We start from the raw sequence: 12111 nt of genomic DNA, 5'->3' as shown, positions 1-12111 counted from the left end.
AGTATGCTATACAATGCTGTTTCCCTATAAATTTGAATAAAGTCTGAATTATAAAAAATGATACACCTTATATTTTAGAACAGAGGGAGTATTACTTACCAGTCGTTCAATGGGCTGGGCTTCATGAGACCGGCTACAATCGCGGCTACAGCGTTGCTCCCAGCAATGGGCCATTCTTGCTTTCTTACCACTAGGCCCTATGAAATGGAACGGGCCATGCTTTAGAGGGTTCGAGAGCGAGCAATAATGGCATGCATGCAGCCACGTCACGGCGCGGCGTGTCCTCCTCTCCTCCTCACACGAAACTTCATCTCACGTATATATATAGTTATATAGTGCAGGGCACCGCAGTGACGACGAGGCGTACACGGATCGTTGAGGCAGAGGCACACCCGCACCAGTCACTCAGCTCATCCATAGGCCGTAGCGAGGTAGGATATCAACAGGAGCCATGGCGACGAGCAAGGAGGACATCAAGCACGGCACGGCCCAGGCGAGGTTGACCGTGGACGACGAGCTCAGGACCGGCTACTTCAACGGCTCGCCGCTGGAGGGCGGCAAGATCGCTGACTCCGACCCCGTCGACCTCTTCGCCCAGGCGCGACACGTCGCCGACGCCTCGTCGCAGCAGCAGCAGCGTGATCTGGGGGAGGAGGAGGACGGGAAGAAGGCCGCGGCGGAGGAGCCGCGGGCGCAGGCGCGGCAGGGGATGGGCGCCGGTGGACGTCAGCTGGGGCGCCAGTAGCTACCTAGCTAGCCGTAGTACTATATATGTCGATATAGAGCTACCTAGAAATAAAAGTTGCCGAGGCCGCCGGCTCGCCGGCCGGCCGGATGGCCGCTGTTGTATGTTTTATGTACCATCCGATGTCAACCGTATGTTGTATGTTTCCTTAATATAAGTCTCTTTTAAAGGTTTATATGGACTAGTACAATGCCAGTTGCTACGGATGAAATACAGAAAAAGTTGCTACGGATGAAATACAGGAAAATAAGTCAAACTGATGAGTAAGTGAGTGAAGTCTTCCGAATCAATATTGCCTTTGAAATACATGAAAATAACCATTTTCTTTCGGGGGCTGCTACACATCCATCAGCGGATGTTTAGTATACATCCGCCACCTCAACGGTCGTTGGATGTATTGACGCAGGATGTATTGACGCAGCCGTCCAATCTACGTCCTGTACCCAATAGTTCGTGAAACACTGGTCGAGTTACAGAAACAATAGCCGCGTTGCGAAAACAATGATCATGCTTAAAAAAAATTTACATAACTCCTGAAACAATGGCTGAGTTGCAGAAATGTTGCAGGCCAGTTGCGGAGCTGCCTGACGGCGGAGGGCGACGGCCAGGCCGGCAATGGCTAAGTTGCAGAAATGTTGCAGGCCAGTTGCGGAGCTGCCTGACGGCGGAGGGCGACGGCCAGGCCGGCGGTGGAGGGACGTGGGGCAGGCCGACGGGGCGGGGCCGTGGCGCGGGGCGGCGGTGGAGGGACGTGGGGCAGGCCGACGGGGAGGGGCCGTGGCGCGGGGCGGCGGAGGGCGACGGGCAGGCTGACGCGCGGAGGGGCGGCGGGGCCAGAGCAGGCCGACGGCGACGAGGTCGTTGGGGCCGCAGTAGGCCGACGGCGGAGGGGTGACGGTGCCGCAGCAGGCCGGCGGCGGAGAGGTCGTCGGGGCCGAGGCGAAGGCGAAAGTACGGACTATGTAGTTTCGTGAAACACGTGCCCAGTTTCTGAAACACCGATCGAGTTTCGAGATTCAACGGACGAACGGGCGGCGGATGGATCGCGCGGATCGGTCGGTGGAAGATAATCTTTTTCCTTTTTTTTAGTGCATATTGTGAGAGCAACTATGCATCGACCCCCTGTTTTTTATCGGTGATAAAATTTTGTGATCCATCCTCTTCCTCTTCTTTGCCTTCCTCCTTCCATCCCAACGACCCATCCTCTGACGCTGGTCATGACCGGTGTGGGTGTCCTGCACCACCCTATCTGAGTTGTCTTCTTTATCGGTTCACCATTGCCCAAGACCGACGTCGATGATCCCCTGTTCATTTTCAAAACGATTATGCAAATCTCAGATGATATCTTAAATGAAACATGTTATCAGTACTTGACAAGATGGCATGTGCATAGCTTATCTGAAGCATGTGAAAGAGGGTATCATGTTTTTAGAGGAATGGATTGATCAGCACAAGCATGTATGAAAACTTATGGCTAATGAGTAAAATGGCACGTGTGTTGTAACGGGATCAAAATTCATCACACTCTCGCACTTATAATCTAATCACTATGGTTTATTTAAAATACAGTAAGTATTGTCAAATATCCCTCACATGAAGTTCTTTCAAGTAGACTATCTTTAAAACATATATGCATTGATTTTTTATCCAGAGAAATACATACATTGTTCAACTTGCGGGTCGTGCTTCGTTAATGAGTAAACAACACAAGAATGAGGGATAATGAGCCGGGTGCAAGCTTTTAAACCGCCGCTACAATCCAGTTATGCACAACCTATAATCAAATTTTAATTGGAGCTAACACCACCATTTGTATGGTTATGCATGCTCTCGGGGATGCCTTTTCATTAGAAAGTGTGTATGCCTAGACTCCTTCAGAGATGGTTGATGTTTCAGAAGGAGAAGCTGCAGCTTCTGATGATGATCTGGAGGTTCTCTCATCGACCCAAGCCAAGCCGCGTACCGACCCTTCAGCATCTGAAGTTGACATCCCAGAAGAACATGCAACAAGTGGTGATAATGATCTTCTTCAGTCACCAACAGAAGCTGATCCATGCACTCTTCTTAGTCTTCTGCAATCAGACGACATCGACATTGCAGAACAGCAAGTGGCACCTAACTCTGGTGATCAAATTCAGTCATGTGCAACCGCTCAACCTTCAGAAGAAATCCACATTACAGAAGAACATGCAATGATTTCTGAAGGCAACCAGATTCAGTCATTTGATGCTCTGAAATCAGTCAAAGGTACTTGCTGTGTTCCGCTCCCCAAGATCCACCACCACCATGACTCCCCGCTCCCCAAGCTCGACCACCACCCTGGTCCTTCCCGTTTGAAGCAGGCCAGCCAACTGCTGCCCCTCTTCCTCCTCTAACTCGAATTTTCCCTCTTCTTCTTCTCCCTCAATTTTCTCCATGGACAAGCCCCGCAACACCCCGCTCGCAATCTCCAGTCACCTCGCCGCCGGCCTCGTGCTCCTCCGCCTCGATCCATCCGCCGCGTCGCCGGATCCATGCCGGAGCAGCCAGATCCGCGGCCTCCTACCTCGCCTGTCTGGCCCTCTCCTCGTGCGCCCCTATCCCTCCCCCCACTGGAGCCCCACGCCCCCAATCCCGTCGGCCTCCCAACTGCTGCTGCTCGATGCCACGCAAAGCAGCAGTTTGCGCAGAGGAGGACGAGTAGCAGCAGTTTGGACAGAGGAGGACAAACGTGAGGTGAATACAAAAAACTGCAGGGTTTATAACGCAAAATTCTAAAACGAAACGTTTTTTCATTTAAAAATGGACTGCGGGTTGAATACACAAAACGTCAGGGGCTTTATTGCAAAAACGCCAACGTGAAAGCATTGCGTGCTTTATTAATAGGTAAAGATATATATAAACATACTTTAAAACACAGATGGGGATGAAAATAAGTAAGAGATGGGGATGAAAATAAGTAAGGTGTGATAAAATTCATCAAAGATCATCAGAAGTTCAAAGCTATGCAGTCGTCAGTCGGGTGTCTCGCGGGAGCAGGAGACGGGCACTCTCCCGCGGAGAGTGCAATGCGGACGGTCATTGCCTTTCCAACCCATACGGAACCAAACCATTAATCTCATTGCCTTTCCAACCCGTATTATATAATCCATTATGTCGCGAGGAGCAGGAGAGTGTAATGCGGACGGTCATTGCCTTTCCAACCCGTACGGAACCAAACCATTAATCCCATTGCCTTTCCAACCAGTATTACATAATCAATTATGTCGCGAGGAGAAGGAGAAACCATTAATCTCATTGCCTTTCCAACCCGTATTATGTAATCCATTATGTCGCGAGGAACAGGAGAGTGCAATGCGGACGGTCATTGCCTTTCCAACCCGTACGAAACTAAGCGAACGGTCAGCGGACGGTCATTGCCTTTCCAACCCGTACGAAACTAAGCGAACGGTCAGCGGACGGTCATTGCCTTTCCAACCCGTACAAACCAAATCATTAATCCATTGCCTTTCCAAGCCGTACGGAACCGAACCATTAATCCATTATGTTGGAGAAGGCTTGAGATCGGATTATAGAGATGAGTAAGAGTTGGTCGCGTGTGCGTGCGTGTAGGTGTTCAATCGAATCGAGCTCGGCCCTTTATTCAGGCCAGTGGCTTCTTTGTTTCATCGTTTTCTGGATCTTTGAACGAGATAGCAAATCGATCAATACATGCACATGTTTAAATTTTATTTTGTCCAGAATTAATGGCGGCTGCTATACCTTGTCCATCGATGGCCTCTGTAAATGTTTTAAAATGTAGATTTATTTATCTTATTCTGTAGATAGTTTTCTAATAAAATTATTAAAAGAGTACTTCCTTTATTTTTAAATATTATTTTCTTAAAGGTTTTATTACAAAACTACATACGGATGTATATGAACATATTTTAAAATATAGATATTTTTATATGATCTTTTAGTAAAATCTCTTAAGAGGCTTATATTTAAAGACGAAGGGAGTAAGTTTCATCCTTCATGCGTTGTGCTGAAGAAAATATTTTTTAAGAAATATTGTGAAAAGACGGAGGCGCTCTCATCAGCGGTGCGTTGGGCCATGGATTCCTCCGCGAGGGTGACACGAGAGAGGACCGTGTCAAAATCCAGGGTGGGAACCTGGTCGCCAAGGACGACACGGATCGTGTCGAGACGTTTGTCGAGGCCGTGGAGGAATTGGGTGGTGAGGTCGACCTCGATGACGGCGTGGTCGATGTCGGCCAGACCTTCGGTGAGGAGCTTCATGCGGCGCGCATATTCGAAGACGGGCAGATCGCCCTGCTTGAGGTTGCGGTACTGCCGGTTGAGGACCATGAAGCGGGCAGCTCGGTTGGCGAGGAAGTAGTCCTTGATTTTCTTCCAGAGGGCGAAGGTGGTGGTGGCGCCGACGACATGATCCACCATAGGATCGGCGAGAGTGGCATAAATCCAGAGAGCGACATGGGCGTCGAGTTCAAGGTATTGGGCGGTGGCGTTGGGTGGGGGAGGCTGCTCAATGAGGTAGGAGACGCCGTAGCGAACGAGCACCATGAGGAAGAAGGTTTTCCACTTATGATAGTTGTGATCAGCGGGGTTGAGAAGGAATTTAAGGTGGTTGGTGATGTGATCGGAGAAGATGGGGTGGCGAGGGGGGATCGGCGGTGTCAGAGGTTGAGACTGAAAAAGGGGAGCGGAGGTAGTACCGAAGACGAAGGGAGGTGGGGAGGCAGCAGAGGTGGCGGAGGAGGATGATGCGGCGGAGGGCGTCGTGAATGGGGCGGTGCCGGGAGAGGTCGCCGAGTGGAGAGCGCCGGGGGCATCGGGTTCCGCCAGGTGAGTGCTATATACAACAGCTAGTCTAACTAACGCTCCCTATGTTAGGCACGCAGGCTGTTGGAAGAAGGGATCGTGAGATCGAGAAGTAGCGCTCTCTGCATCAATTAGCCTACCTTCTTTCTATTCTTTGGCTTATTATCGGTTATGGAAATAAGCTGCCCCCTTCCTGGTCAATTCTTTTATAAGCCGGATGTGAAATAAGCTGCCTCCTTCTCAGGTTATCCTAGAAGCTAAATCTAAAAATAATTCAAATACATTTTTATATTTAGCTAGGGACTTTACGGTTTTTTTTCAAGTGGACCCTGCCTGTAAGTTTCTAGCCGAATGGAGGTCCCTCAGGACAGTTTTTTTTTTTTTTTGCGGGTGACGGAACTGCCATTGTATTGGAACACTTTCCAGAACTTTTGAAGAAGGTACAATAATTTCATTTTTTGTTAATTTCAGAATTGTTCACAATTTCTAAAAAATATTCACATATCTAACAATGTTCATACATTTAAAATACTTAATATATATAATATATATTATATTCATGAATTCTAAAAAAGTCTAGATGTCTCATAACTATATACATTTTTAAAAATGATCACGAATTTTAAGAAATGTTCATGGATTTAAATGAATATTTTTTATTTGAAAATACTGATGAATATGAAAAAAATCTTCACTGATTTTTTCAAAAAGTTCGCAATTATGAAGAAAAGTTTAGGAATTTAAGAAGTGTTCAAGAATTTGAATTATGTTCCTGAATTTCCTAAACCATGATTAAGCCGTGAAATAGAAGATAAGTTTAACGAATTATTTGTGTCCCGTATTATAATTAGGAGGGTAGCATATACAATTATGTGTGTTATACAGCTTTTATTGTCCACATTATATGTAATAAATATATATATATTTACTTACTTAAGCATTAGTTGCGTGAGCCAAAACATTAATTGGGCGAGCCATGGGCAAGAAGTATTATCCAATGCTCCGACCCCATGACTAATCCGGTTATCATGGTTCTGCCCCATCGATGAAAAATCGTATACATATCCTTCTCATGCGATCGGTTAACCCTGTATATTCAAACCCATGGATAAAATTGACATCTTAGCCAACATCCCACAACCCAATGTCGACGTTATCATCATCGAAATGAAACCTTGTCGGAGACATTAAGCATTCACTAATAGTCGCCCACAACTACCACAATAAACCTTGGAAAAAGCCGACCACATCAATAGCCACATTGAGGAACCTAAGAAATGACCAATCAGGGTCCAATGAAGAGGAGGAACCTTCAAGTGCTCCGAGGAAGAGGCTACCGCCGCCATTATCGTTGGTACCAATTCTCATAAAAAACAAGACCATCGCCCAAATCCTAAGCCATCCACCTACCGAGCTCGTGTGGGCTAGCCACTACTAATTGAGAGTGAGCCATTGCCTGCATCATACTAATAGTGCAGACCATGACCGCAAATATGAGGTCGCGCTTGGTTCGGGTGTAAAGTAATACGGATGTGTATTGTTTACAAGTGCAACTTATCGGCTGATGACTAATTTTCATCCGGAAACAAAACGACCGAGAGAGATATGTATATATTTTACAGAGGTATTTCGAACTAAAACGCTGACCCAAACAAGGCATGAGAGTTTGATCGAGCCATGATGACACCATGAAGGCGAGGTTTGATCGAGCCACAGGGCCGACTCTGGCCCTGGGCTAACATGTGCGAGGTCCAAGGGCTCATGTTTTGGGTGTGGGGGGGGGCTATCACCGCATATGTGTATGTATACCTCCTAATGATATATGGGCTGAAAAAATATATGTGCTAAAGGGTCCGGCGGGAAAGGCACCTGGTCGGGATAGGAAAAGGCATATCTACGCATTGCGCAATCCATTGATCGGTCGATCGTGTAGGATGTCTGCCTGTTCGTTCATCTGTTCGACGCCTTGCCTCGATCGTCTGCCTGCGTTGCTGCACGATTGCACCTCCGTCCCTGACCCCGTGCGCGGTGCGCGTGCAGTGAAGATCGCCCAGACCGTGAATCGTAGGTGGATTGCTCAAGGTAATTAGAGCACTGCATACATATTTTTCTAGTGCCCTAGTCTTCTTAGATTAGTTGATCTGATGATTATTTCTAATCTTAGGCGTCATAACGATTTTGCATCCAGAAATGCCCAAAGAATATTTTTTGTGAGGAACTGGAGTATTATTGTCGATGAACTCATAAAAACTTGGTTCATAAAAACTTGGTTCATATTTGAGATAATAAAACTAGCAAAGAATATTATTTGTTATATATTACCACTTATTTATTTATTTTATCATGATATGACATAACTTAAGCGTTTATTAATTATTTATAGACATTCTTAAATAAAAATGTGTGCTTAGATGTAAATTTTAATATCTTACGCCAGTATATCTATAGAAGCGTACATATTTATTTTTCATAGGAGATTATTTTTAGCTTCGCCCTAGGGCCCCGCAAAATATAGAGCCGGCCCTGTCGAGCCATGATGAGAGCAACTCTAGCAGACCCCGCATCCCGTCCCGATCCAGAAAATAACCATCAAAATGCGGGTCGGGACGGAAAAACCTGCCCGATCAGACCCGCATCCCGCCCCGGCCCGCAAATATTTTTGCGGGGCACGGCAAAATCTCGGCCTCAACCCGCGTATTCGCTAGTTTCCACCTCGCCGTTGCGGTGTCCCGCATATGAGCGAAAGCGGTTGGTGGAAGGACATTTCAGTCCGTGCTTTCCCCCACCAAAACATATTCCACGAATATCTCTTTTACGGGTCCATTATGCAGGGTCTGCATCCGCGTCCGTGTGTGCCGACCTGCATAGACGTTTTTATGTAAACTGCAAACACGTTTTACAGACCAGACAAATACGGGGTCTGCTAGAATTGTGTTCTGACACCACGAAGACGAGTCCACACAGAGGCACAATACGACCACAACCGAATCATACAACCATGGCAAAATGCATGAGCACCTGCGCCACCACTAGGACCGTCCCATCCACCTTCGGCCCGTCACACCACCTTGTGCTTTCCCTCCGCGTTGCCGCTTGTCCTGGCGGTCCGACTCCATCGCTAGAGCGAGTACACCAGGTTGACCTTGAGCCCGTCCCGCATGTGACCATCATCGCAACTGAGCCACCCCAAGGCAGCATGGACTGCCCCACTATACACATAAGAGCATATCTGGTGGATGATGTAAATTTAAACATGTATATCTTCATATACACGTCCATATACACGTTGTTAAATTATAAACGTCTTAGTTTTTCAGTGAAACGTGTATATTCCCCTCCTTGTTTCCTCCTCTGCAAGATAAGTTTAGGTGAGATTCAGAAGTGCAGAGAGGTTCAGAGAACAAGAAACATGGGAGCTTCGCCGCATTACAGCCGTCCCCCTCTTCGCCGCAACCTTCCCCGTGGCATCCAAGATGTCCATGGACTCGAGGGTGCCTCCCTCGTTCCATTCCCATCGCTAGAGTGACCGATGGGCCACCACAGGGACGGCCCCAACCTCGTCTCCGACGAGTATCCGGAGCCGAAGCCCTGCAGCAGGTGGAGCAGCAGCAGTAGGTAGCTCGGCGTGCTAGCGCTGGCGATGCAGGGAGCCAGCGGCTCGGTCAACGCATGGATCCCGCACAGCGCGCCGCCGCCGCCCGCAGCGCCGCCCCGCACTCTGCCGCCCGCAGCGCCGCTCCGCACCCCGCCGCCCGCAGCGCACCCCGCCCCGCCCCCGCACCCCGCACCCCGCCCGCAGCCGCCCCGCACCCCGCCCCGCACAGCGCCGCCCGAGCCCGCCCGCATGCCAGATCTAGCGATTTACACAAGCTCCACGAGCGTGGCTGGCTCGGGTTTACTTCCACGCCTCCTACCGTAGTGGATGGGCGTGGATGGTGTACACGTCGTTTTACACGAGCCGCTAGGGGGTAAAATATTGTTGGGATGTTATATATTTGCTATACACCTCCATATAGAGGATCCACTAGAGATGCTCTAAGAGCGTGGGTTCTGCTTCAACTGCCAACTATCGTCATAATCTCTCCGGTGAGCAAAAATTAATTATGATTTGCACGAGTTACGTATAATAATCTATCATAAAATATATATTAGCAACTATGAGAAAATAAACTATCCTAAACACAGAAGATAAAATGAGTCTAGCTCACCCGCTATAAACTATCCTAAACACAGAAGATAAAATGAGTCTAGCTCACCCGCTGAAGGAGTAGACGGGGGCGACAACTCATCACACCACCTTGAAGGCTCAGCTCAAAAGAAAAACTTCCCACCCTCGCGTCGCCCCTCTTGGGCGACTCGAGGGGTGACAACCCTAGGCCGCCGTCGGGCGCCCCTTCCCCCATCCTCCTCGCCGCCGCCTGAGGCAGCTGTCGGGTTAGCCCGAGGTGTTGTCAAGGATGGCGGTGAAGGGGCCCTCAGCTGCCCTGCCCTGTCGTGGGGAGTCATGGATCGGAGCGGCGGCCTTCGACGGTGCGGACGACGGATCCGGGATCCCTGGTCACTTGGGTGGCGGGATCTTGGTGGAGGTGGGCGGCCGGTTGCTGCTTCGGCGGCCGGCGACACAAGATCCGTGGCGTTCCCCTCTCCTGATTGGCGTGCGGGCCCCTCTGGCTGGGTGGTGCCTCTTGTGGTCGTCGGTACCTGGACAGGGGGTGGTTTGTGGGGTTGGGGCCGTCCTGGCGAAATCCATGGCCGGCTTGGCCGGCCGCGCCGACGGTGACGCCTGCAGGCGCCGTTCCCCTTCCTGGAGGTGTTGCTATGGAATGTCCCCCTCCACTTCCCCTTCCTCTAGGTCTCCGGGGCGAAAGCCCTAACTTTGTTGGGCGGCGATGGCGCTCCTAGTGTCGTTCCCTTCTTGAAGGCGCCGCCTTTGGAGCCTTTTGGTTGGTGGGCGCTTGTGGTCGGTTGGTGGCACCGGCGGTGTGGCCCTCTTTGTCCTGGCATGATGCTCCCCCTCTTCCGGTGCTGGACGTGTGCAGCGGCCTTGTTCTGCACAAGGAGAGCCTCCGATGACTCGTGGCGATGCGCTGACCCTCTCTATGTGGTCATCTCCGACGGCGACCACCCACCTGTCGACGGTGCGGCGCCTTCGATCCAGGCGAGGAGGTTGTGGCCGCCTTCAAAGTTGGGTGTTGGATGAGATGTGTCGGGGTCCGTAGGTGCATGGCGACGACATGCCCCGCTGATGCCGGTCCCTCTCTCCTTTGTGCTTGCGCGATCTTGGTCCTGGTGCTACATTCTCGATCGAGGACCTTGGCATCTTCAGCTTTACCCTTCATTGCTTATCTTCAATTGTCGTGGTGTGTGAGATTTAGTTTTATGTTATCCGTCGTTTTTGTATCTTTCGTCATGTGTTTTCTTCTTTTTGCCTGAGGGCGTGTGCTTGTAATCCTGGCCGGTTGATGGCTTTGTTAATTCAAAGTCGGGCTAGGCTCAAGCCTCATCTCGGTCTCGGTTGATGCCTTTTCTCTAAAAAAAACGGAGTAGACGGTAACCCACCATCTAAGTTCGAGTTATTCTGAAATTTCATTTCTTACCATCTTATTGAAAAAGGTCCCCTCCCGCTTTTTATTCCAAAACAACCAACACCGTACACAGAACATTGCTGGGGCGAACAACACATCAAGCCCAAAAAAATAAAAATAAAACAAATGCCAACAACGGTAGTTCGACAAAGAGCGGATGATCCACCATCGCTGCGCCTTCCAGAGACAAACCACCACAGCCCGAAGCTCCGATCCGCCGCGTGCCAAACATCACCTCCAAGAAGGGATGCGACATCGACGACGCTGCTGCCCGGACGAGTCGCACGGTTTCCTCCCGCACGCGGAAGGAGGTAGGGGATGGATACCACCGACACCCTCCAGGAAGGAATGGTGGCACCCGCCGGTGTCACCGCATCGGAGCCGGACGAACCTGTAAGGATTTCTCCCGCACTCCGAACCCCACCGCCCAACCGGAGCTGACCAGCCAAACCATCGCCCAATCCCATGCGTCATCACGGTAGCGCCACCATCCACGTTGTCTCACTGCGAACACCACACGATGCCAAGGAGACCCAAAAGAGGCGCCCAATACCATGCGTCATCACGGTAGCGAACACCACATGATGCCAAGGAGACCCAAGAGAGGCGCCCAATACCATGCGTCATCACGCGAACACCACATGATGCCAAGGAGACCCAAGAGAGGCGCCCAATACCATGCGTCATCACGGTAGCGCCACCATCCATGGTTGGTGCACGCATGAACTTTCTTTGTTTCTAAATATAAACCTTTTAAAAGATTTCGCTACGAACTATGTATTAGATACCGATATATATAGATATATTTTAAAATATAGATTCATTTGTTTTGTTTCTTATGTAGTCCTAAAAAACTTATATCTAGGAAACGGAGGGAGTATTTTGTAATGCTTAACAAAAAACAGCCCCAAAACAAATACCACTAACAGCCAGACCAAAAACCAACAAACAAAAAACATACAAGCAGTATAAACATGA

General features: G+C 49.5%; 1 protein-coding gene across 1 annotated transcript; it reads left to right on the top strand.

Moving 5' to 3' along the window:
* Positions 1–247: 247 nt before the first annotated feature.
* Positions 248–920, top strand: LOC123410380 (SEED MATURATION PROTEIN 1). Its single transcript, XM_045103320.1, has one exon. It carries the CDS (start codon positions 452–454, stop codon positions 743–745), a length of 294 nt encoding a protein of 97 aa, XP_044959255.1. The 5' UTR covers positions 248–451; the 3' UTR covers positions 746–920.
* Positions 921–12111: the final 11191 nt, after the last annotated feature.

Source organism: Hordeum vulgare, chromosome 7H, assembly GCF_904849725.1.
Source record: "Hordeum vulgare subsp. vulgare chromosome 7H, MorexV3_pseudomolecules_assembly, whole genome shotgun sequence".
NCBI classification, from domain to species: domain Eukaryota; kingdom Viridiplantae; phylum Streptophyta; class Magnoliopsida; order Poales; family Poaceae; genus Hordeum; species Hordeum vulgare.
This window is presented reverse-complemented; position numbering and strand designations above follow the sequence as displayed.

Coding starts and splice junctions, on each gene's coding strand:
- LOC123410380 (XM_045103320.1), top strand. CDS start 452: ATGGCGACGAGCAAGGAGGACATCAAGCACGGCACGGCCCAGGCGAGG.